Raw genomic sequence first — 27,294 nt, 5'->3', positions numbered from 1 at the left:
ATCCCTGTATTGATTGTATTATAATAATGGACATGAATGGGGGGGGGGGGGTTCAAACCCGAGAACGCCCCCTTACCTACGTCCATGCTTTATAGTCCACCTTTGCTTTGCCAAATCATGACTGCAGTACAGAAATGCATACTTGAGGGAAGGAACTGTTGTATCCAGAATTAATATATTTTTGCATTCTCTTTGAGGTGGCTGTGAAGTACATGAACCTGATGTAAAATTCTGAAAGTTATTTGGGAATGGAACCACATGACCTCACATGGCTTACAATGCCCCTTAATCCTTCATCTAGTGTGGATGTACTAGTAGATTGTGACTACTGAGGAAGGCCTCTTGGCTGAAACACATTCGCTACATGTATATTGTACCACTGGATTAATGTATGCTGCTCACAGAAACTGCAGTTAGTATAAAGTATACTGTACAGTTTGTTGTTCAAAAAGGCTGTTTTGATTTTAAGGTAGTTTTTAGTGCACTGCTGGATTGAACATGTGTATTGTTTAATTCCCTTTTATAATGTTACGCAGTGGTATATTTCACAGTTACAATTCTGTTTTATATTGCTTGTGGAATCTGGTAAGGCTGGCGTAGCAACTGGTATTTCAAACCACGCTACTCTGCCACTCAGTGAAAAGTTCTTTCTCCTCTTTTCTTCCCCCTCCCCCAAATGAAGACATTCCACATATCCCAATGGGGCCGGCTGGCTGTCTGATTTTAAAACACCCATGTCAAGTGGCACTGCACGGAAAGAACGTGGAGAATGTGAAAGGCTGTCTGTCATCGTGGTAATTTGCCTAACAGAAGAGCGAGCAGCGAGCCTCTCTTGTCTTGAGGCGCCATTAACGTGGCAGGCCAGACAGCCCTACTACAGTTCCTGCACTGACAGTTGCCAAGTGACAAGATAGGGAAGTAGTGCCTTGGCCATTGTACGTTTCCTTTATGAGAAAGGTCGGGGATATATCCCTGTGGCGTTGAGAGCATTTAATGCTAAGGTATGCCAGCAAATTCTCTATGGGGTTCCTATGTGGATTGGGGCATGGAATAGAGAGGTTGAAAGGGTCCAATCACATTTTCTTTATAAAATCCTCGGTTTTCCGCACCCCTATGCAGCCTTGTGCCTCGAAACAGGCCAACATTGGTTGGAAACACTGGCCTGGTGTTGTTTTATTCAAATTTTTAGACTATTACAATATGTTTCAACCGTGTTAGGAGTCTGACCTTACATTCCAGGCTCTTTCTACTCTCCATTCTACCAAGTGGTGGTCTAGAACTAAAACCAAGCTCAATGACCTGGGGGTTCCCATTGATGATTTGTCAATGTTACCAGAGCAAGAGGTCTTCAGTGTCATTAAGAAAAGACTTTTCAACAGAGAATTCCAACAGATGTTGGAGGCAGCCCACAAATCCTGTTCCCGTGTGTTTCTGGGAATTCCCTTTGATAGATTATCAGCAGACAGATATATTTATCTATTGATTGAGGCTCGGTGCAATGTTCTGCCTTCCTCTCTCCAACAAGGACACTGCGTCGGGATCCCACATAATGATAGGAAATGCCATGTGACCTGGGGACATGTAGGCAATGGAGTCTGTAGTCAAAGCTTGCATGTTGTTATAGGTGTTGTCCCTTCTATGTTCCTAGATGGGAAAAGTGATAGTATGTAGCAGTGGTGGCAGAACCTTTGGCACTCAGATGTTATGGACTACAATTCCCAGCAGCCCCTGCCAGCCGGTGCTGGTGCATAACATCTAGAGTGCTGGTCAACCACCTCTAACCTCCCTCTTGTGTGAGAAGGGAAGGGACAACTTGGATGATAAGGGACAACAGTACTGATAGAGACACACGAGATATAACTATACCGTCTACTTTGACCTCCATTATCCAGAAGCTTGAGTGGTGAGTGGGATCAGGGACACTCTGCTTCTGTGCTTTGGGTGTTAGTGGCTGCGTTATCTTAATAATAAGACCATGGTGCTCAGATTTTCGGGCCAACAATGAACCTGGCATGTATCACTGGAGTCTTGTGAAGGTGAGACCCGTCATGCCCAGTTTAGCTGGTTCGGGTACTCCTGTCCCGAACACAGAACTGACCCGAGTGTGGCATTATTCATCCATGATTCCTATTCCTTTAGACAGTCCAAGTCCAGGAGTGCAGGCATGGAATGTAGCCGTCCCTGGAGTGGTTGGCCGGAGAGGGGTTGGTGGCCCGGTGGCCTAGCCTTGCGGAAACGGCTACAGCTGCTGGAGTGGTGTGTCGGTTCATTCACGGTTCCCAGCTTAAGCTGTTTTGGGGACACAGCGTCCATGTCGATCACCGCCCTCATGTGCAAACTGGGACCTAGTGTCTGTCAGCTGGGCCTGCCTCATAAACTCTGGCCCCACCACTTGAGGCTGGAGCACCTGCATGGATTTGGTGCTAGTTGGGGATAGAAGCAGATCGTATCCTCTCTACTGAAAGAGTGCCATAGTCCATTCCAGTACACAGGGCCGGGTGGACTTACGCATACCCCGTCTAGAAGCTGACGGGCGGTTATCTTTCGCCGGAGACTTATGGATCCCTTGGTTTCCTGAATGCTCCTCGGGACCCTGAACCATGCACATTTCGTCAAACTAGAGTGGGGCTGGAATTCCCAGCTCTCGAATACCGGCCAGTCTGTATTGCCCAACCCTCGATCCCGATCTCGTCAGCTCATGGTATGCGGGAGTTCGCCATTATGAAGCGAACAGGCGCGTCTAAATGGCGTGGAGAAAACTTCGTGATGACTGCATCTTATAGGGCTTATGAGAAGCTGGTGGCGGCGAAGGGAAGTGAAGGGGCTTTTCTTCCTCCCTCCCTACATCGCTAAACCACTGCCAAGCGCAATTGTTGCGCAGTGATTGCTGACCTCCTTGCTGGAGGATGCTAAATTCTCAATTGGAGCATCAGCTGTGAGGGCATTTGTAACCAGGCTTTTGCGGATGGGATTAGGTAGCTCGCCGACCTTCCGTCCACATTGGCTGAATTATGGTGAACTGGAGACTCCCTTGCGTCTTTAGGGCCTTGAACATTGGTTTTATACTCTCTGAAGCACGCTGCTCGGTGAGCCGCCGCTGCACAACCAGACCTACTACCTATCCTCTGGATCCGTGCTGCGTCCTGGCTTGAAATGCCGGTAGACTTCCGCGACTATCGACGTAATGGTTCCCTTGGGCAAGAGGAACTACTTCGGATGGGTTGAAGGCAGTGGTCCACCACTCCTAAAGACCATTATTGAATCGATCTGGCCAATTACGAAAACCCGTTGAATCTTCGTTTCTGGGGAAGGTGGTAGAGAGAGTGTTAGAGCAACTTCAAGGTTTTGTGGGTAGGCACGTGACTGACCCCTTAGTCCGGCTTCACGTGCTGGGCATGGGATGGAGACTGTTGCCGTCGCCGTCACAGATACCTCCATTATTCAAACAGAACCGAGGCGGATCGGCTGCTGGTGTTAGATCACGCGAAGATTTGGCGGCGACCGACCCTTTGACCACATGCGGCTTGTACCTCTGGAGTCGGTACTGTCCTTCAATGGATTGCCTTGTTTCTCCGGGCGAACCAGCAAGTGGGAGTCAGGGATCAAGCCTCCCGGAGGTACCCCGCTCTCAATGCGGTGTACCCAGAACGCCATGTCCCAGCTGCTATTTAATATCTGCCGACCTTGCTCTAACAATTGCGGAGTTTGGGCTGGTCTGTCATCAGTACAGATGACGCGGCCGTTCTGTTGATGGAGGGCAACGCCGCCCTCGGCTCTACAGCTGTTTGGAGAGTGCGCTGGATTTGGATTCTGGCAGAGCAGGACAAAACTGATCCATGAGGCGATCTACATTTCGGCGGCGGTGAAGGTCTTTCCAGCCACGGTGTGGGAGGGTCACGAAACATTTCGTTCGCAGCCTGGGATCCCACCTGGTTTTATCAATGGAACCCAGGTGGCTGCCAGCCGGGCTGCTTTCTTCCTGCTCGTCAGAGCCCGGCTGACTGAAGCCCTTCCTCTCCCAAAGCGGACTTAGCCACTGCCCAGTCCATGCAGCGGTCATCTTAGATTAGACTAACCTTCCTGGCTCTAGCGGGGTTTTATGGACGTCCGATTAAAACTGGTCCCAGCACGCAGTGAAGCGGCGCTTGCTGGCGAATTAAGCGCCACCTGGGATCACATCCAGCCTATACTGCGCCAGCTACACTGGCTTCAGGTGAATTCGGATCATCTTCAAGGTGCTGGGTGACCTTTAAAGATATGCTGACCTGGGACCATAAATGCTCCCCAGGCCATCGCTATGTCCCGGCACGGCCTCTGCCGATCGTAGTTGAGGTAATCTACTGGTGGTCCCTGGCCCCTGGGTGAGCTCCGGCAGCTCCACAGGGTGAGGCCTTCACGGCTCTGGCTAAGAGCGCTCCCCCTCAACTGCTCCGGGCCCTGGGTTCGGTGAGTTCCTGGGGCCTGTAGGAGCTGTTCCGCCCGGGCCTTGAGCCTGGCAGTTGATGGTGCCCCTCTCCGGCCCTGATGCGCCGGGGTTAGATAATGTCTTAGGCCTGCGGCACTCCTCCCTCTTGGAGATTTTAGACTTCTGGAACATGTGGATCCCAAGGGGAGGGAACTAAAATGGTAGATTGCTGAGCGCCACCTATCGCATTGCCTTATTATATTTATTAGAAATGTTTTATGTTTTAAAACGCTTTGTCTTTAACTGCTGACATGCGTATACAATAACATTGCACCTTAGAGCAACCCTTGAGGTTGGTGGGGTATAAACTCAATAAATAATAATAATAATAATAATAATAAATGGAAGGTTATATTTCTTCTAAACAGTCATTGCTATGAGGTGCTGGAAGCTGTGGCCAAATTTTAAAATGGTATAATTTTAAGTCGTTCTAACCTGTGTTAACTGGAAGGTGGTGATGTCATGTTTTTTTTCTTTTTTATTTATATGCCATTAAAGGTATTTGATTGATTGATTGATTGAAGATAGTGAAGCTGTCAGATGTAGCTGGTGTCCTCACCCTGAGCAGCTCTGTCTTTTAGTGTTCTTTCCTGCTCTTGGGTTGCTTTTACTTCCTGATCTCTGACAATCGCCCAGAGTTTGCCGGAATCTCCCATTTGGTGTTTCCCTAGCAGCTGCCTCTAAAGTGGTACCACATAGCTTAATGTGAGTTAGTGTTAAAATGGACTTGAAAGTTCACAAATTCCACATTGCAACAGCAGAGGTCAGTAAAAGAACAGTCTTATCTCAGTGTCATTTAGAAACATGTAAAGAATGTTAATTATGTACTGCACTTGGTCTTAAAAATAGTTTTGATCCTTATAGCTTGTAGATTACTGCAAAATGTTGGATGCCCTCTGTTATTTTGAGGGTTTTTTTTAGAGTAGAGGACACAAGTGTTGAAAAGGGGTTTTAAGACATTACCCATTTTTACAGCTCAGTAAATATCCATGTAGAGCAAAAGAACTTCTGTTTAAATTATTTACTGTCATATTGCTTAATATATCATTGTGAATAGATAGAATTTGCCTATATGACCTGGAAATGCTTGCCAAGTACCTTTTAAATTAAAAACTTAGTTTAAAAAAATACAACCACATAGGTAAAAAGATCAGTCATACTCCTTGGAGGGTAGCTTAAAAACCACTGTAGGATTCAGAACAGGGAAATGAAGCTGTTTTGAAAAAGAATAATTCTTAAAGAGCATTCATTCATTTAAAATGTTTTCAGGCTGTAAATAAAAATGTTTGGGTGTAAAAGCCATGCAGAACTCAATGGAAAAAAGTTTTATTTCCTACCTCAAAATGTTTTAAAGTGTCTGTGCATAAAGGGCTTGGTTTCAAGACAGGAATTGAAACCAAGGCCAGAATCTGCCTGATTAAAAAGGGTGAAATGAACTCTGTTTAGTGCTAGTGCTGGCGTAACCTTGGTTAAAAGTAACGAGGAAAGAAGCCAGAAGTTTGTAAATTTCCATGTGTGTATGGGTAATTTCCTAACCAGGTGTAGTTATGGTTCCCAGCATCCTGGTAGCACCTGGAAAGCTCCATATGACCAGCATCAGTTTGCCTGGAGAAAATGGCTGCTTTGGAGGGTTTGCATTATACCCTCATGAGGTCCCACCTCTCCTCAAATCCCATCCTCAGGCTCTACCTCCAAATCTCCAGGTATTTCCTAATCCAGAGCTGGCCACTGTAAGCATAAGAGCATAAGGTCTCACCAGGGGCATACATATGGGGCCAAATGTCCCAGGGCTGTGGCCATTTAGTCACGTGGGGGGTGGAAAATCACCGCAAACACTCCTTCTTCCCCCTAGGTCCATACACTGGCTCTAAGACTTGGTGCAAAAAATGTTGCTTGGTCATGGTGGGGGAGGGCAGCTGCCCATATGGGGGGCAGGGGGTGGGATGGAAAACTCAGATTTTGCACCGGATTACATTTTTCCTAGATACGCCTCTGGGTCTCACTGATATTTTATTTCCACCATTGTGGTTAAACTCCATCCAGTATAAACAATATAAATTGAGCTGTAGTAATCCACACTCATGCACACACATTTATCCCGTACAGGATAAACAACTGAGCGCAGATGTGGTTGTGGTGGATTCTGTTCCAAAGGGGTGGAAATCTGTGGCTGATTGTGCACAAGGTGTCTGGTGTTCAATGGGGGCAAATGTCTGCTACAGCAAGATTTTTTTGTATGGATGTATTTTCCTCAAGCCCCGCTTTCACTTTCCGTTCTCCCTGTGGCAAGCAAGGCCACTTCTAGTGTGACTTTTAATTTGCTTTGTCACCAGAGCAGGCAGATTTGCCATGGAGCACAGCTTTGCCCGGACACGTTCCCTCTGCCCACGGCCAGCCTACCTAGCTCCACCCTTCCCACTGTCTTGCACTGCTGTCCATGCTTCCCCCTCATCCTTCATTCCATGTTGCTGGTTCCTTCTCTAAATGATCATAATAACAAATAGTTGGTTTTTCCATGGAACAACAGAAGCAGGGTCTGTTTTTGTCTCCACCCCTCCTCCCCAGGTCTGCTTTTGTTCTCCCCAATGATCGGGAGGGCTTTTTACAGCTTTATTTCAAACAAGCTTGCATTTTAAAACAATTTTCCCGGCTGCAGCAGTGGCAGAAAGAGTGAGAGAGCACATGTGTGTAGAGGGGAAGCGAGGGGAATCTAGCACATGGTCCTCTTCTTCAGCAGCGTGTAGCCCAGCGACTTGCTTTGCCTCTTCCTTCTGGGTGTGGGTTATGTTGAGAAAGGGGCTACAATATCGATATACCTGATATCACATGTATATAGATATAAATGGAGTTTAAAGGGCGTTAATGAAGCCCTTTTGTCTTGCAACTATGGGTGTGAGATCTGTGCCTTTAAGAGGAATTGATGGGCAGAGTTAAGAGAACCAGGAAAAACTGCAGAGGCCTGTTGAAACCAGCAAGCTAGCTGCAAGGCAGGCAGAGAATAGGTTCATGCTTGTAAGTAGAGAAATGTGAGACCACACTTAAGCCTCACTGTGCAGCTAAGAGCCATGAGGTAAGTGGTCCATGCATAATGGGCCAGTATCTACTGATCATACATGAACATTTCCTAATGGTAACCGCCAGTGGTGTAAGTAAGAACTGATGGGTAATGCTGTTAATTCTGACAAAATCCAGCCTCTTTTCTTGTCCCCTCCCCTGTGATCAGCACCAAATAAATGGCACATGAGTATATGTGTTCATCTTTGGATTGGGGTCTATGGCTGCATAAAATATATATTGCATTGGGGTTATGGAGATAAGTATGGATGCAGTAGCTGAAATTCTTTGTGAGAAGAGGGAATTTGTGAGTACATCTTGTGTGCATGGTCTGCAGTTGCATTATTTGTGGACATGAGGAAGAGTGCATCACTTACCTTTATATTTTTCCAACCTTGCAATCAATCTGTGCAAAAATAAGAAATATTGGGTTTAGGATCCAGCATACAAGGCGAGCATCCTGATACAAAATATTAGTCCATATGAATATTTACATAATTAGAGGGCAGGATTTAGATTTCATTGGTGCATTTTGTAAGGTTTCAGCACCAAACTCCATAGCATTTTTCCTGCTTCTAGAAACCTCTTTGATATATGGTATTTAAAATTAAGAATACATCACTGAATATGTGCAAGTTAATTGCGGATTCATTTATCCATCTTTTTGAATCTGTAGTACATCTACTGTGTGGTTCACATATTTCAAGGGGTGTCTCTCCCCCCCCCCCAAAAGGAATCAAATATCTTTTTTATTTAAAGTATTTTTTCTTGCTTCTGACTACTTTTTTAGATCACGGTGGCTTTGCATCTTATGTGAATCATAGCAAAGAATGAACAAAGAGTTGGTTCTTGCGGTTTAGGCATTTATAGTGGGGGTGTGGGGGAAATCAGCTGTCTTCTGAGTTGTAATAGAGGGTTATGACAACTGCACATTCTTAGGGAGTCGGCAGTTATACAACAATCCCACGTCCTGTTGTTTAACTGGCTTAAAGTCTGAAACTGAGATAAACATGTCATAAATATCTACTGTCAGATTCTTTCTGAAGTATGTCATGATTCCTGTCATCCTGAGATATATGGAGCATGTGCACTCTACAATAAATCATGTTGGGATGTTCATGTCGTGGTCTCTTGAATGAAGTAGGGCTGTTTTATGGCCCGGTATTAATATGGCATATGGTTGAACTAGAAACTTTGTACTAGATATAAATTCCTTTTTCTTGGATTAGTCACAGTTCTCTTCAAACTCTCTCACCCCCCACCCCCCACACATCTCACAAAGTGTCCTGGATAGCTTTAAAAGGGGCTTGGACAGATTTATGGAGGAGAAGTCGATTTATGGAGGAGAAGTCGATTTATGGCTACCAATCTTGATCCTCCTTGATCTGAGATTGCAAATGCCTTAGCAGACCAGGTGATCGGGAGCAACAGCCGCAGAAGGCCATTGCGTTCACATCCTGCATGTGAGCTCCCAAAGGCACCTGGTGGGCCACTGCGAGTAGCAGAGAGCTGGACTAGATGGACTCTGGTCTGATCCAGCAGGCTCTTTCTTATGTTCTTATGTTCTTATGTGTCTGTGGTGGGGAGAGGCAGGGAAGGAGTTTGTAAGCCTCTTTGAGGCTCCTTACAGTTGAGAAACGTGGGTATAAATCTAAACTCCTCTTCTTCCTCTTCTCCTTCCTGTTCTTCCTCCCTTCCCTTCCACCTTTTCTTTGGCACCTGGGGGACCAGTTCACAGGCATATCAGGACTATGCTCAGAAATTGGCATGCACCACATTTTCATTTCTTCAGGGAACCCTCCAGATTAGTTTGCCACTACTCTTAAGATAAGGGGAAAGAAGAGAGAAATATATTAGCTTTGCTGTGTTACCAGAATAGTCAAACATTATATTTTCTAAACACTTGGCCATTTAAATGCTAATCCAAAGAATTCTAAGCCATTTGCTGTATTTATGATTGTAATGTATTTTTTCCAAGTTGTATCTGTTAGTCAGTCTAGACTTTAGGATGTTTGAAGAGCTGATACATGGCAGTTCCACCTGTTTTAAGGCGAGTGGCGTGGCTTCCTGACAAAGGCTTCCTGAATATTCTGCTAAACTTGTTTAGCAAGTATCTCTATGTGATAATGCACTTTGGCCACACCTGATCATTGCTAGTGATACATACAATGATACCAACTAATCAGATTGGAATGTACACAGGGGTGGAGGATCTGATCTGTTGTTGGTTGTAGGGACGCATAGTTCAATGCTAATGCTCACACTTTATATATGAAAGGTAAATCCCTAGTAGAAAGAATCATGGGTAACCGAGCAAGGAAAGATCACCATGATATTGAGTTCCAAGTAGAATAGACTGTGCTAGGCTGGAAGAACCAATGGGGTCTGAGTCTGCATAGCAGATTCATAGGTCAAGGACATTTTTGATTGATTTGCAATGTGGTGTAGCCAGGATCAGACCTTTTTTGCATCTTCCCCATGTTGACATTATTTCCCTTCTCCCCAAAAACACAGCAAGGTTTGCAATGTTGGAACCCAGCATCTGAGCACTCCAAGCTTTCAGGTACTTCTTCCAGTTTCTGTTCCTGTATTTCTGCAGAAGCAAAGCATAGCTCATATTAAATTATTTCCATTTTATTCATAGGTTTTCAGAATAACCAGGTATATGCTATTTGGGGTGTTGTGTGGTTTCTGGGCTGTATGGCTGTGTATCATTTTCTCCTGTTGCCCGCCACAGATGCAGGTGAAATGTCAGGAGAAAAGGCTACTAGAACACATCCATACACCCCAGTGATTCCGGCTGTGAAAGCCTTCGAGAATGTATGCTATTTGTTTGCTTGTTTGCCCTTCTGGAATTGGAAATAGCCATTTCCTGTTTTAAAGTATATATGGAGAAGCTCTGCCCAGGATCGGTTATTTATATATGTTGCCACGTTGTGGTGAAGCACCTCTGGATTCTTTCCCTACCTCACAAGCACATGGAGTTAGTAGTCCAGAAATTTTTTCAGCCATTTCTTCTACAGTCTAAATGTTAATAAACTTCTGTTTTAATTCTGAACACCATCTTATGCAAGCTCTAAGGAAGTCCAGTGGATTTTTCACCTATGAATATGTCTAGGATTTGTAGCAAATCTTCTAAAAATGTCAGTGCAGAGGTGGGATCCAACCAGTTCTCACCACTTACTAATTTTTTCTGAGTGCAGAGAAAGGGTTACTAAAGCAACCTCCCTGCCCAATAGGGACTGGAGGTGCATGTGTGCGGCAGTGCCACTGTTTGAATCCCACCACCATTGGAACCTGTTATTAAAATTTTTGGATCCCACCACTGTGTCAGTGTGTAATGTAATTTTGTCATCATGCCAAGTAGGACCCTAAATCTGTTTTAAAGAAATAAGCTTATTTTTAATAAAGATTAAGTGGGGAGTTTTAAGATTTATTGCCCCCTTTTTAGTATCCTGTGGCTTGTCCAGCACTCTATTTTGAAGATTCTATGGATAATATTCAAAAAGATTTACAAACTTTAATTATAGAGTAAGTCAGGTTAGGATGTTTTCAATTGCTTGACAAGTGTAGGAATTAAAATTATTTAGAAAGTAATTGCCATGATCAAGTAGCAGAGGTGGGCATGGTGCCATTGAACTTATTATCGAGAAAGGCAGCGTTTACACCGTATAGACTATTATTTCGTCTTGAGTTTCTAGGGAGAATTTCGGACATTCTGTACATTCCAAAGGCAGCTGATTGTAGAAGCCACTGTGGTCTGAGAATAATGCTTCAGGCATCTCATCTAACACATATGAACAGCCAACACCGAGGGAGGGACCTTTTTGTTACAAGGTTAATGGCATGCATTTGAAATGGCATTTCATGCAGATGACAGCTCCAACTGTATTTCACTGACCTTGGTAAAACTTACAGAGTAGAAAATCGAGGAACACCCAGGCATTTTCATTTTGTGGATCTTCTGCTTTGTCATGCAGAAGAACACCTTCCATGATGATTAAAAAGGAAGTGCAAACCAAAATAATTAAGACGTAGATTGCACCCCACGAATAGGCAATTATTTTATTCTTAGTGTGTTTGCAGTTTCACTCATTTGCTGCCAAATTAATCCCTCCCTCCATGAATGCTTTGGGCGGCTTCACAAACAAAGTCTTGGGCAACCTTCAGAGTTGGGTGCATGACCTTCAAATCATTGTATATATTTCCTGCACATGAAGCAGATGAAAGCTGTAGATTCAGAGTGGTAGGAGATAAAAATTGAGTGCACAAAGGAAAGACTGCAAAATATTTAGGTAGTTTTCAGTTGAGGAAAGAGGGCTCATAATTGAGCAGATTTAGAGGCACCTTTTTTGTTTTAGTAGGTGGGGGACAGAGAAATAGGACCTCTCAGTGCAGCTTCTAATTGACCAGGACTTCATTTGAAAATAGTGAGGGAGATCGTTGAATGATGGGAAAAAGGAACCTGCTGTGGTTAGGGAGTTTTGAACTCCACTCAGATCACCCCATGTTTAATTAAGTTTCCTTAAAGCAGAATCTAAAGTTTATTAATCACAATCACTCAACTTTTTAAAAAAACCCTTTATTTTCAACAGTTGCTAAAGGGTAGTTTATGGACAGTGTCAGATGCCTAGTCCACAGGCAAAAATGTTTGTGGGCTCATCTGATCTTTGTTGATGATTTAAGAATCAAAGCATTAATGGCAGGCCAGCCAAGAAAGCTAGAAAATCTTGGAAACAAATACGCAGTGCAAGCTGTGAAATATGGGAACGCGGAAATGTCTCTATTATTGTACGAATTAGTATATTGTTCTGGAAGCACGTCCAGCTGTGTTAGCTGCATTCTGATGGCCCAAGGACCACCTTTTCCAATCAAGCAGTTTTCTAAAAGTGGTACCTTCACAGTCTGCTTGGGTACTAGGGTTGGCAGAAGCAACAGAGATGTGGGGCAGGAGACAACTCCTATAATTTGTGCCTTAACCACCAGCATTCAGAATGCCCTCCGGGGATGGGCAGTTCTAAAATTCAATCAATCAATCAATCAATCAATCAATCAATCAATCAATCAATCAATCTGTTTGGGCCAGTTGCGTAGCACCAATAGGGAGGGGCAGAGGTGGGATCCAATAGGTTCTCACAGGTTCCCGAGAGTAGGTTACTAATTATTTGTGTGTGCCGAGAGGGGGTTACTAATTGGTGATTTTGCCATGTGATTTTTGCCTTGGTTACGCCCCTCCTCTCAGCAGTAGCACGCAGAACTTGAAGCAGTCTAGCAGGAGGTGCACCGGCATGCATGGCTGCCTGCGGCTGCATGCATTCATTTCCCACCCAAGGACCAGCGCAGCGGCTGTGTCCTTGCCACAGCCCCGCCCCCGGAATGCCCTGCCCCCGGAATGCCTGGCCATGCCCATGTTGTGCCCCGCCCAGCCCCATTGGCACCACAGTTTGAATCCCACCACCATGGGAACCTGTTACTAAAAATTTTGGATCCCACCACTGGGGAGGGGGGCATGGCCGGGCCACGGAGGGGGCATTTGGGGGCGGGGTGGGGCGGGTGCTGTCACAGCAGGGGCACAGGATGTGCACGTTCTCCCTCGCTCCTCCTCTGGTTTGGGTCTTTTGCACAAATTTGGTCTCTTTGGGTCAAATGTACATTACATTCATATCAGTTTCTCAATTGTGCATATGCTTCCCACTCTTCAGAACTCACCACACCATTGATCAGAGAAACCCTACAGTTTCCAAGAGCAGGCAAAGTGTGGTTCTCCTCCCACCCTGCCCAACTGTGCAGGAAAAGTGGAGCAGAGCACTATGTGTTTTGCTTCCTTTGGCTTCTCCGCTTCTCCCTGCCTTTCCTTGCCCATGGCAAGAGCAGTTCCCCTGGTATTTCCGGGGGTGGGGGAGCACTTTTCTCAGGAGCTGTAGATTAAAGAAACAACATTTTTAAAAAAATCATAAACAAGCAGCAAACAATTAATTGAACCCAGAAGCATTCTCCTCAGGGAGCAGGCAAAATGGCTGCTGGGCTTGAGGGAAGCAGTGGGGCACCTCCTCGCATGTAAATGAGGAAATTCAGAGAAGCCTCACTGCGAGACATACAGTTGCACTGAAAACTGTAAGTCACAAAGGGCCACTGTTTCCTAGATAATCCCTAAGCTGCCACTGTGGTACAAGATGGTTTACAAATGGCCAACAGTGGTTGTGGAGCAGGTGACATGTGCCTTTTTCTAGCATTTATGAAGCTATTACTGTCCTTTGGCATGGTGTGAGACAAGACTTGCTTCAGGAGCAGAATGTAGAATTACACTGCATGTGTGTGAATGAATGAATACTTTATGATGGTCAAGGATGAAAATGTGTTACTAAAAGGCAGCATACAACTTAATATATATAAATAGATACACCTATATCATACAGTACATAATTGCTAAGGGTTTGAATGTCCCAAAACGAACCCATAGCCCCGTGGTGGCCATGCTGGCAGGGGCTGATGAAAATTGTAGTCCATAACATCTGGAGTGCCAAAGGTTCGCCACCATGGCCATAGCCAGTTACCCTGCAGGACACACAGGGACCCAAGCTCAGTGGCGTAGCGCCAAGGGGAGAGGGTGCACGACCACTGAATGAGCGCTGTGGTGGGGGTGTTCTGGGGCAGGGGTGGGTGGGGGCATGGCTGGGGCGCATGCATGTCCTGGGCACAGTTCCCCCTCGCTCCAGCCCTGCCCAAGCCCTGTGCGTCCTGCACTCCCATTGGCCATTGCCAGGCAGCATGACAAATCCTTCCCCCCAAACAAAGTGGTTCCCTGCTGCTCCCCGCCCTCGTGCCCCTCCAAGTCAAGCCAGGCCCTCCGCGGCCTGTCCCTGCTGTCCCCAAAAGTCTTGCTGGGCCGCACAAGGCCGGGCAGACCCTACCCGTGCTGCCCCCAACCCAAAAGTCCTCCTTCCCCCATCCCTGCATAGAAGAAATACTTGAGGGTGTATTGGGGCACAACAGAGATACAGCCCGACAAGTGCATATATTGTAGACTTTGTAAATTCACAAGTTATACAGTCTATGACTGCTGGCCTTGTGTGCAAATAATTTTTTGTTGGTGACTTCAGTTGGACACCCTATTTCTATTGTAAGTACTTGGTTGGTGACATCTGTTGGGCACTTGACAATGTTGGTGAGGTTATGTGGCTATATATTTCTATGTGGGTTAATTATGGCCATCAGTTTTCAAGAACTTATCAAGGCTGTTAACTATAGGTCGTACTGGAAGTTATTAATTCATAGGGTCACCATTAGTCAGGAGCACACAATTTTGGAAAAGCTAGGAAGCTGAGCATGTCTTGTGTTTGTCTCTATGATGAGAGACTTCAACATCTTCAGTGTCACCAGCCTATTATTGACTTGAAAATGCTTCTTGGGGCAGGAAGAAGGGGCTACTGTTAGTGGAACTCACAGGATCCACTCCTTGGAGATGCAACGAAGCCATCTTTTCGGGAAGGCACTGCAGTGCAGGTTGAGTAATAGTCAAGTCTTTGGCCCCTTCTGCATATGCAGAATAATGCACTTTTAATCCACTTTCAAGGCACTTTGCAGCTGGATTTTACTGTGTGAAATAGCAAAATCCACTTGCAAACAGTTGTGAATGTGAATTGAAAGTGCATTATTCTGCATGTGCGGAAGGGGCCTTTGAATGGAAAAGCAAAGAAGCTGCTACCAAATTTGTCAAAACAAACCAGGATGGAATCAAGGTCACTGAAAGGCTTTGCAAGCTAAATGCAGTGAATGTGTGCTGTGCAAGATACGATACAGCCACACACCAATGTGCCGTTGCACATTTAAAGAAGCCGTCCTAAGGACAGAAGCTCCCGGTTTGATCCTCATACAAAGAGCAGTTCCCTTGCCCTAACGCTGTGTCCCTTCTTCCTCCAAATGGCTTTTTCTTTTTATGTTGTCTGCACAAGCTTTTTAGAGAATGATATATAAATATATATCGACTAAGTACAATTTTCTGTAGGGCAGCTTCAGAAAACCATGTATTCAACTCCGTAGGAGGCTTTATACATAATAATAGTCCCTGCCTGCTTTTGGTTTGTTAATCTGTAGTTGGTATGTGGGTAATGCACATAGCAACCTACATTTATGCAGCAGGGTGGTAATTCGATCTTTTGTTCCACGAGTCTCACCCTATTAAGAGAAAAGGATTCTGTCAGACTGCTTTAGCTCATCTACGGTGTGTTCCATGGGAGTTCCGAATCGTTCTGGTGCCTTGCCCTTGTGCGTGGTGGGGTGGTGGAGGAGCATGTTAGAGCCACGTTGATGTGGTCAGAAATAAAAGACCGGAGCAAGCTGCATACAAGGGTAAGTGACAAACTCCTTCCCAAGTGTGGAAGGAGTTTTTGATAGGGCTGCCAACTGTGGGTTGTTGTTGTTATCATTATTTATTAGTTTTATGTACCACCCTCTCCCCAAAAGGCTCTGGGAAGACCCTGGCAACTTTGGGAGGTGATCAACACATAAGTGCCATAGAGCCCACCCACCAAAGCAGCCATTTTGTCCAGCTCCACCTGGAGGCTGGCAACCCTTGGTTCTCAGGATGGCAACAGGAAGCAATGTCTACCCCTCACCCTAGGAAGACATTGTTGGCATCCGGGGCAGAAACAGGCTTTTAGAAACAACTCCAATGTTTTCCAGTTGGTTTTTTGTTGACAAGTGGCGTGTACATTTTTTACACAATTCAATTCAATTCAACCTTTAATGGCATATAAATTGCAAATATATTTACATTTAGACACATTTTTTTACACAAAGATCTTCCTTCAAATCTTTGAATATTTAAGGCTGCATTTCCCCCCTGTCAGATTTATGTCCATTTCCCCCTCTACTGACTGTAATTATTTTGCATTTTTGCCAGAAGCAGGTTCTCTTATCTCTTGCCTAGGAAGGAGCTGAAGGTTGGTTCCTAACCCACCAGAGAGTTGCACCATGTACCCTTCAGCCGATTACGCACCAGTGCTCCAGTGCACAGTGGGACTGGAAAGGCATCGAGGCAAGACAGTGGCATACCTAGGCAAACTGATGCCCTGGGCAAAACCTGAGTTTGATGCCCCCCCCCCCAATGGGCAGAGCAGCCCTGCTGTGGCACTCACCCTTCCCGGACGGCTGCAGCAGCCCAAGTTCACTGGAGGCAGAGCTCCCCATCCTCCTGCTCTGCCTCTGGTAACTTGTGGGCCACCGTACAGAGTGGGCGGGGCTTATCCAGAGTGGGCAGGGCTTAGAAATCAGGCGCCCCAACGTGACGAAAAATTTCTGCGTCTTGGGCAACTGCCCACTTTGCCCAATGGGCAGTACGCCACTGGGGCAAGAAATCTTGTCCTGATGCGCTTCTTCTTTGTGGCACACTAAGAGAAGAGGTGCAACAGAGAAAAAAAATCTTGTCCTGACACTCTTCCTCTTTGCAGTGCTCTGAGAGAGGAGGCACATCGGGGTAAGATTTCTTTTCCCGACATACTTCCTCTTGCCCCGCGCATGCTTCTTGCTTGCTGTGGGGAAAGCCAGAGTGGGGCAAGGTTGTGGTACAGCCTGCAGTGGGTAATTGGCCTTCATTAGGCTGTGCTGGATAGCTGGTTGCTCCACACTTTACAACACATTGACATAATGGCAACAGTTGCAGCTAGATCCATGGGAAACTCCAGTAATGAATTCAGTCCTCTCTTATGTTCAGCACTTTGACATCTTGTGGTTAAAGATATGGGACTGAGTATCATTAGCCATTCCTATTGTCATACAAGCCATAGTCTTGGTTCCCTCATTTCAGAGAGGCCATGTAGCTATCTGTTCGTTTTCATTTGTTCTTTTGCAGAGCTGTGTGAAAATGGAAGGGTACCTTTCTCTGCCTTCTGCAAAATAAAAGCATCTGTTTTAAAGGGAAAGGACAAGAGCATGACTGTATTGCCAAGACACCGGAGAGACGCAATGTTGTGCAGAAGGGTAGGCAAAAATGGTCACTGCATAGTGTAGAAAGATATCAAGTGTTGCCAGGTTTGGTAATGGGGTGTTCCTTTCACTCTGAAGAAAGGTGATGCTTCTTGGTTGGCTATCAGTGATGACATTGCTTAATCAAATCTGATTGGCTATGTAACATCATGATACCTTGCTGACTACATGATCCCTGATTGGCTAGGATCACTCAATAAGGGAAAACAATATGGCCCCAGAGGAGAAGTAGAGTAGGGGGCAGAGTTCCAGTGACTGTGAATATGTATGGAAAAAGTTACACTTTGGAGGTAGCACCTCATCTCTGACACTATCCTCCCATAATGTTGGTATGCAGAATGTTGTACATAGCTGTTGTGCAGCACTGCGGTTATGGAAAAACTTCAAACTTTGGTTGTGTTTGACATGTGTGCAAAAATGTAGAGAAGGTAGAGAGGAGTTAGAGTATGAAGGGACCTTCTAGACCAGGGGTAGGGAACCTGCGGCTCTCCAGATGTTCAGGAACTACAATTCCCATCAGCCTCTGTCAGCATGGCCAATTGGCCATGCTGGTAGGGGCTGATGGGAATTGTAGTTCCTGAACATCTGGAGAGCCGCAGGTTCCCTACCCCTGTTCTAGACTATCTATAATATAATCCATTGGAAATTCAAAGCTGCAGCATTCCAGTTGTAATTCCAGTAACTATCCCACTTCTGTTTGAATAGAGAGGGATAAGACCTTACCCAGCGAATCAGTTCCATTGTTGAATTGCTCTGTCTGTTGGGAAATCGCTTCTGATGTTCAGCTGAAGAAGCAGAGAAGAAGTCTTTCGTGTTACAGCCCTTCAGGAATTTCACTTCATCACCTCTCCCCCTGGTTGTCATGACCAGCACGTGATTCACAGCGACATCACACTTTTTGCTATATGCTAAGCCACAGATGTGTACTGGATTGAACCCAGACTGCTTTGACACTCAGTCTTTACCCAGCTATCTACCTGGCGTTTACCCATGGGATTCCCAAAATCCCCTGCAGGGTCATTTTTGCGTTGTTGATAAAGATTCTCCTTCTCCCATTTTCCAGCTGATTAGATGCAATTCATTTTTTCCAGTCTGTGCCTCCACAGGAAAACTGGTGCTCCTAAGTGGATCAGTATACTATAGCCATATAGGCCTGTATCTGAGTTTGTTCTGGCATGCAAACGTGTGTGAAAAATCTCTGCCTCCTCTCCTCTCTTCAATCTCTGCCTCCTCTCTGTCTCCTGTAAGATTTAGGAATTGTTCGCTGTAACCTCCTGTGTCTCAACCATACCTATCCTGTACAGATGAACCAGAAAGATATTTAGTGAGTGAATTGGCAGGGAAAAAAGAGCAAATAGCTGTGTAAAACATACCTCTAGGGAAAGGGGGTGGGAATTACCCATTAAGTTCAAAAACTGTCTTGAAACTGTAGAAATGTTTCAATCAACAAGGAAAGGTTTAAAAACAAAACTTATCTAAATGCTGGCTTTTCTGTTCAGAGGGGGTTTTTTTTGGCATATATTTCCCTCAAAATGTGTTTCTTATGAACAGTCTCCAAATTCAGTCCTAGAGGAAGGATGTGTTCATTTAGTCACAAACCTTATTGTTTGCAAACTTGCATTTATAGCCTCTGATGGCAGAGAAACGAAGGAAACTGTTAAAAGTACAGTCCAGGAGTGCCATTGAATCTCTGCTGTTGACAGAGAACGGCCGCAACCTGTAATTTAAGCTCCCAAAATCTCTTCCAAATTATATGGGGTTGCTCTGTATGGCGCTTGCTTCCTGCTGCGTCTGCTGCATTCTGGGGAAGGGCTCCAAAGGGTTGCCGTCTCTCCTGTCAAGTGCTGATGCTCAGCGTGTAATGAGCAGATCTGTTCTGCTCATTACAGAATACCCTTAGGCAGAGGCATGCCGTGGCCAATTGGCCATGCTGGCAGGGGCTGATGGGATTTGTAGTCCATGAACATCTGGAGAGTCGCAGGTTGCAGACCCATGGAATAGACTGTACCATTTTAGAGCATGGATAAGCAGTGTAGCATTTGTATACTTCATGTGGTGGGAAAGACACCTTGCACATGTGTTAGCTTTTTTTAGAGGGGTGTTTTAGTGCAGCTCATTTCTTGCTTTGTAGTTTTCTCTTTTTTTGTGTTGGGAGCATTTAAGCTTGAGTCCTCTTCTACAATGGCATGTTCCATTCCGCTACCTCTTTGGGACTCAAGCAGCTTCATTTCCCCTTTATTCTCAGAATATGGTTGTCCTCAAATTCTGTAACTTCAAGCTTTCACATTTTCTTTCATTTCACTGCTTAATGTTACAGATTTCTTCCTAGCTTCTCTTCGCACTAGACTCTTCATACTAGTTTCTGATGTCAGAATACCCTTAGGCAGAGGCATGCCGTGGCCAAATGGCTCCCGAAGACAAAAAACCCTTCGCACACCCACCCTGCATGCAGAGCCCCACTTACCCATTAGTAAGCCACGTTTACTTGGGAGTTGGGCTCCAACCCCTCTTTGCTGCCTAGAAGCTGGGTGTGAGGGAAACTCGTGCCCGACTTCTAGGCAGGGAAGAGGGGCTGCCCGTTTGGTCACGAGGGGGAGCCATCCGGCGCCCTATGTGACCAAAAGGCATGCACCCGGGGACATGGGGTACTCCATGTCCCTATGGCCATGTGCCACTGTGCTTAGGCCAACTCTTATCTCTTCTTCTATGGCTGATGTTATGGAAGTGGCTGTGTTAAGCAATCCCGAGTACAGACGGAGCTGGTCACCTGAAGGTTCCGAGAACATCTATCATTTTTAAGCAGTTGCATAGCTACTATGGGGCAGGGGGGCGCCCCACCCCGAGCGAGTGCCATTGGCATAATGTGGGGGATGGAAAATCGCGAGGGGCAGAGCATGGATACCATTTTGCCCTGGGCACCATTTGCCCCCCTTACGCCACTGTTTTTAAGAGCATACTGTCTGTAGAAAACAGTACTGAAGATGGCAACCCCCCTCCCAACAAACCTGTCCATTTCTAAGCTAGATCAAGGAAAAGGTGCTTTCATAGTCATGGGGAGAGGGAAAGGACACTTGGGCATCATTCACTAACTGGAGATCCAAAAGGTACAGAGAAGTTGCATCCCCTCTTTCCCTGAAAGATCACCAAAGCAAGGGGGAGTACTTGCATGGCTAGAAGATTAGACAGTTCAGTGGGTTTGGTTCTCCCTCATTGCTAGAAAGGACTTTGCTGGAAGAAAGGTACCTTGAACCACAGAGGAGGAGGACAAGAACACTGACGCCCTGTGACTGGTTGGCAGTGCAAGGACCAAATACACCACCTCTGATTAAGTAGGTAATATAGAAAGATTTGCCAGGCCCAATTAGATATAAACTCTGGCATGGATCTCACCCTTTTTCTTAGACCTTCCCCTGTGCATCTTGTCTCATCTCATTATAAGCCTGTGGGCCTGTGTCTCTTTACTGAGAGGGCCTTTTTGGTGTCTGCCCCATGGTCATGGAACAACCTCCCCAGGAAGAGCCAGCATAATGCAGGTTAAGAGCAGATGGACTCTTAATCTGGAGAACCGGGTTTGATTCCCCTCTCCTCTACATGAAGCCTGCTGGGTGACCCCCTCAGCCCCGCCTACCTCACAAAAGGCGTAAGAAGATGAAGGGAAGGTGATTGTAAGCCATTTTGAGACTCCTTCAAAGGTAGAGAAAAGTGGGATATAAAAACCAACTCTCTATCTTCTTCTAACTTGAGATTCCGGGGATTGAACCTGGGACCTTTTGCATGCTAAGTAGTGGCTGGACCACTGAGTCATGCCCTTCTATGAAAGGTAACTTTTTCATCTCTCATGGTGATCTTCACCCTCTAAAAATGTGTTTCTGTGGGTCAGCAACGCCCCCACATTAGAAGTATCCAGCTTCCATGGACTTGAAACTTGTTCACTTTAATGGGTAAGTAGTATGTCAAAGATGACGAATTCTGATAGAAGTAGTTAACAGAAACCATTTACAGGAGGAGAGGTCCAACCCAGCATTGACTTCAAAAGTACGTATATCAAGCTGAGTTTTGATTCCCGTTCATATTCCTTTAAGGAGTGTTTCCAATCATTCCAGTGAGAATGACTCATGGTTGTTGAGCACAACTTGGCCAAAGTTTGTTCTGGTTACTTCCTGTAGAAATAAGAACTATCCCTCTATAAAAGGTACTGTGTGAAACTATACCATTTCTGGGAAAGCTATACCTTTTTATGTAATGCCTTCTTTAGGCATTCAGGCCGTGATGAAAAGGAGTGAAGACAGTATTGCAAAACTGTAACTGCAAGAGCCGTGTCTGTTTCGACCGGGTCTCCCTTCTCTTCTTTCCAACTGGTTCATTGGGAGTTTCTCCAAATGTAGCTGGAGCAACAAGGAACTCTTTTAGGTGCTGAAGATGCCAGCCACAGATGCAGGCGAAGTGTCAGGAGAGAATGCTGCTAGAACACGGCCATACAGCCCGGAAACCACACAGCACCCAAGTGATTCCGGCCGTGAAAGCCTTCGACAACTCATTTAGGGTTGTCAGCCTCAGAGGCATATCAAGGAAAAATGGATCCTGGGGCAAAAATCTGAGTTTTCCGCCTCCCGCCCCCTGACCTGGCCTTCATTTTCCCTAGATATTAGGGAGGGGGGGAGAGATTGAGCCGTCCGCCAATCTCACGGAGGAGCATCAGGTTGTTGGCAGCACCCAGGTCAACCACCCAGAGCTGGTGAGCCCGGCGCCCGCATGTGATTAGATGGCATGCACCCAGGGACATGTGATACCCCATGTCCCAGTGAGCGGTATACACCTGGTCAGCCTCTAGGGAGGACTTGGAGATCTTCTGGTATTACATGTCATCTCAAAGCAACATAGATCATTTCCTTTGGACAAAATGGCTGCTTTTCTGGGTGTACTCTATGAGGTCTGTCCCCTTCTTGAATCCTATCCTCCCCAGGTTCTACCTCCCACATCTCCAGGAATTTCCCAACCCAGAGTTGGCAACTCTAATGCCCTTCAGAATAAGAATGCTAGCTTCCAAGTGGGACCTGGGGGTCCCCTGGAATTACAAGTCATCTCCAGATTACAGAGATCAATTCTCCAACAGAAAATGGATGCTTTGGAGGGTACAAATTGTAGCATTCAATTGATAAACTTTTATTATGGTCATAGACCAGCATAAGGCAAATATGGCTAAAATAGTAAATGTTTTAAAATTGGAAATGCATATGCATGCTCCTATAGATAATTTAAAAAATTGAAAACATAAAAATATGGAAACAAAACAGGGCTAAAGCATAAGTATTAAGTATCAAAATGGAAGAAAAGCTTTAAAAAGAACTTTTAAAAGAACTGTAAAAAACTATAAAAGGGAGAATAGGCAGAGAGCAATAAAATTAGTCAATAAAAAGCCATAACTATCAGATCATTAATCCTGCTTAGTAACACAGACCATCCTGCAATTTATCCCAATAACTGTTACACACAACCTGGCAACACTGTGTGTCATTTCTGGATTAGTATCTGTAAGCAGTGAAATACACAATTGTTCTGCGCAACCAGGAAATCTTTACAGCAGTGGTGAAATCAATCCAATACATATGCATAATACTCTTTGGCATTGTACTTTTCAAGGTCCCCTCATTCCCCTAAATGCTAGTCTTAAATCTCCAGGAGTTTCTCAACCTGGATCTGCCAACCCTGCCCCCTATCCCCCACCAATGGCCAGGGGGGACCTGGCAATCCTACTTCCTGCCCTCCCCCCCACACACCATGTAGCTCAAGGCAGCACGTGTAGACTTTCATCCAGTTCTGAGTCCACCTTAGTTTTTTGGCAGATTGGCACATCCTTTTCCTTCAAACCCTCACCTGGTACCCACAGGCTCTTCAGTGTGTTTTGCGCGATCTGAAGCCATTAGCGTTGGTTTCTTGGCTCTGAATGAGTTTGAGCATGTGTTTAAAAAACGTTGCTCATTGTTTGAGCTTTAATGCGCTGAGTGACATTTGTAAAATTCACTAAGTGAGGCCGTTAGCATTGTATTTGGTCACGATGTGTTTCTTTAATTACCTTTTCATCCTTTAGAGTAATACCCCTTAACTCCTATGAGTAAACACATCACACTTGATTTTGATGCTTGGTCTGGAGCAGGGGTAGGGAACCTGTGGCTCTCCAGACGTTCAGGAACTACAATTCCCATCAGCCTTTGTCAGCATGGCCAATTGGCCATGCTGGTAGGGGCTGATGGGAATTGTAGTTCCTGAACATCTGGAGAGCCGCAGGTTCCCTACCCCTGGTCTGGAGTCATGCCCTGCCATCCTTTTTCATTAGCAGTATACCCCAATGAACCATGTTGCAACTGGTTTCTTTCATTCTTGTGGATGGGAATATTTGTTTTGGATTACTTGACATAAGGTGGTTTTAAAAAAATGCTTCACATTACTATTCCAGCTGGAACTCAATGTGTGATATCTATCTGTTGCGGCGGCAGTACACAGCCTACAGTGACAATGTTGGTTTGCACCACAAACTAGCCTTCAGTAAAGTGCAAGTTAGGGAACAAGCCACCCCAAACCGTTAGGAGAACCTGTTAGCATGGAAAACCTGTAATTAGTGTCGTCTTCTGTAACAGGACAAAATTGTACCGCTACAGTTAGGCCGGTGAAGCTTTCTTGAACCCCCTTTTTTTCTCTTTTAAAAGTACCTTAAGTCTGAAAGGATGCATTTCTTAGAGAGTTTATTTGAAGTGAGGCATGTCCTTGTAGGGTTGTTAGCCTCCAGATAGCACTTGGAGATGTCCTGTTATTACAGTTGATCTCCAGAAAATTGAGATCTTTTTCCCCTGGAGAAAATGGCTGCTTTGAAGTTCTCTATGGCATTATATCCTGCTGGATTCTTTGGCATTATATCTTGCTGAGGTTCCTCATTTCCCCCAAACCTTGCCCTTCCCAGGCTCCACCACCAAAATCTCCAGACATTTTCCAGTTTACACCTGACAACCCTCGGTCCTTGCTGACTCACAAGATGTGAAATGGGGTTCTCCAATAGAAAAAAAGACATAGTTTGTTACCGTGTCTTCATGTGTAATGACTGGTCCATTGAAAATGTTTATGGAATAGAAACAGATACCAGAGATCTGCCAATGGTCCTTTCCACACAAGTCACTGAAAATGTTTTGAAAACATTTTCAAGCCCCCCCCCCCCCTCTTTACCATGATGTATGTCCGCTCTCACAATGTATGTCCACACAAAACAACTTCTGGCTGCTATTATGTAATTTTCCCCTTTTGTTTTGAGTTCTGTGTTGAATCGATGTTTCAGTGCCTCAAAGCTCCTTGTCATGGTTCTCTATTTTCCCCATAATTGAAGCCTTGAAGATTACCCCCCCCCCCATGACCCCCCCACCAGAAATGGGCACATAAACAGGCAAGGGGGGACAGAGAGTGCACTGGGAAAATGGCGCTGAGGAGGAAGTTCAGGAAAGCAGGGAAGTGTGGTAACATTGTAAATAGATCACACAGCAACTGAAGAAGTTTTTGAAACTTTTCAACTAGAGAATCGCTTTAAAGGGGGATTTATTTAGAGCATTTTGATGCTGCAAATAAAACGTTTGGGGGTAAAAGCCATGTGGAACTCCATAGAGGAAATGTTTTATTTCCTGCCTCAAAACATTTTAAAAGATTTGTGCAGAAAGGGCCGATGTCTATGTAGGGTTGCTAACAGCATGGAAGTGGTAACATTGGTTGAAAAGTTAACAGCCCTAACCGCTACTGCTCCTTAACAGCAAGCAATTATATAGAAAATCCAAGGATGATGAAAAGAATGACCTTGTAAATGTAGCAGTACAGAATGTTATGCAAAAACATGCTTAGTCTTTCTCAGTGTCTTACCACTTGGAATTTTTATTTTCATATAAATAGTACAATATGGAAATTGTTTCTTTCTTGGCCTGAAAGAGAAACTTCACTATGATTTTGGGAAAAGATTAACTTAGGATCTTTCCACACATGCAGAATAATGCACTTTCAATACACTTTGCAGCTGGATTTCACTGTGCGGAATAGCAAGATCCGCTTGCAAACAATTGTGAAAGTGGATTGAAAGTGCATTATTCTGCATGTGCGGAAAGAGCCTTAGAGCAAACACTAAATCTAAAAGATACAGCTTACCACATTTATGGTTGGAAAATGATTTCTAGCATGAGTACGTTCCATCTGTGTTGATTGTTGCTGGTATTAGTTGTTTACTGTAAAAGTTCTTCTTTTTTTTAAGTTCCCTTCTGGAGGGTTTTGACTTTATAACTCATTGCTAGAATTTTAGAGGAAGTTGTAGGAGGAGCGTATTTTGGAAGAGAACCCATAGAGACAAATGGCTAGGGGATCTCCCTTCTCTCGGTTGGATTGGAATTGGAACTCTGTGGTGGCAGATATCAAAAGCCTCCTTCCTCGGGAGCAAATGTTCTGACTTGCCATGGGCTAAAAATATCTTGTGTTAAATCATCACAGAATTCCTGAGGTGGCAGGTAATTGACTCAACATGCCCAGTGCACGTGATAATGCTTTGAAACAAGCTAGCCAGTCACGTGAAAATGGAAACTTCCCCTGTGAACAGCGTATTGCTTAGCCTTGTGCAACTTAACCCATGTGAGTAAGAATGAACAAGCCCTTATCAGTGCAATTGGTTTAGCAGGAGCAAATGATAGTCTATGAGTGGCCCAAGGTCTGTATTGTCTAGCCAGACTTGGCAGCAGCTCTTCAGAGTTGCAAGTGGGGGTCCTTTCAATGGGTGATGCCAGGTATAGAACTGCATGCCAAGCGGATGTTCTAATACTGAGTCACAGTCCCATCCACGGCACAAAATAAATGGGGAAAATGCTCTGGCACGTAGACTTATTTTTCTTTCATTTTTTAGCTAATACTTTTCCAGATAATATAAAGGAGCATAGAAACACAGATGGGGCGGGGGGGGGGGGGATACACTGGTTGATATATTTTCAGTTGGTATCTAGACTTAGAAGAGCATTAAAACTACAGGGAGGAAATATTACATGAAATGTCAAACTCCGAAAAAGAGATTACTTCGCAGAAACAACATTTGATGGGAAGAATAGAGATCTTGCTTAAATACGAAATGGAGCTGGTAAAGAGTGTGCATGGTGAAATGGATTCAAAACTTAAAAGAAGAGCTAACTTTTCAACACAGAGAAACATTATGGTCCAAAAATATTAAACTTACTGCGTGCCAAATGTTAAAAGAGAATGGATATAAATTGGTTTATAGATGGTATGTAACTCCTAAAGTTATTCAGAAGATGAATAAACATAGTGATGGTCTTTGTTGGAGATTTCAAGAAGAGGGTGGGTCTTTCTTTCACATGTGGTGGACTTGTAAAGTATTGGGTAGATGTACATACAAAAATGCAAAAAATACATTAACATTTTCTTTTACTGCTTCCTTTTATGCTGTTAGGCCCTTTGCCTGAAAATCTTCCGGAGAAACTTAACGAACTATGTTGGCATTAATAGCTGCAAGGATAATAGTTGCGTCCTGTTGGAAAACTGAAGGCGATCTTAATACAAAACTCTGGGAAGATAAAGTTAGAGAATATGCTACAATGGCCAAATTAACAAATCTTGAAAACAGATGGTCAAAACAAGAGTCTAATGAGAAATGGTACCTGTATTTCTTATTCGAGGCTGAATCGAATATTTGAGGCTGAATAGTAGCCATAGTAAGAATGTTAATTTGTTTTTGACTAAGAAAGAAGTAACTGCTTACTAGATTATTA

General features: G+C 44.8%; 1 protein-coding gene across 8 annotated transcripts in view; it reads left to right on the top strand.

The window, feature by feature from the left end:
- LMO7 (LIM domain 7) overlaps positions 1–27,294 on the top strand; it is a 199,779-nt gene that overhangs the window by 39,344 nt on the left and 133,141 nt on the right. Inside the window, exon 1 of one of the 8 annotated variants that reach the window (XM_048492312.1) lies at positions 15,740–15,868. The exons of the other annotated variants lie outside the window; for them this stretch is intronic. Coding sequence (XP_048348269.1) covers positions 15,827–15,868 — 42 coding nt within the window. The 5' untranslated portion in view covers positions 15,740–15,826. Of the gene's footprint in view, positions 1–15,739; positions 15,869–27,294 lie in introns of those variants that run through there. 8 annotated transcript variants of the gene reach the window in all.

The sequence above is a fragment of the Sphaerodactylus townsendi genome, linkage group LG04, assembly GCF_021028975.2.
Source record: "Sphaerodactylus townsendi isolate TG3544 linkage group LG04, MPM_Stown_v2.3, whole genome shotgun sequence".
NCBI lineage: Eukaryota > Metazoa > Chordata > Lepidosauria > Squamata > Sphaerodactylidae > Sphaerodactylus > Sphaerodactylus townsendi.
This window is presented reverse-complemented; position numbering and strand designations above follow the sequence as displayed.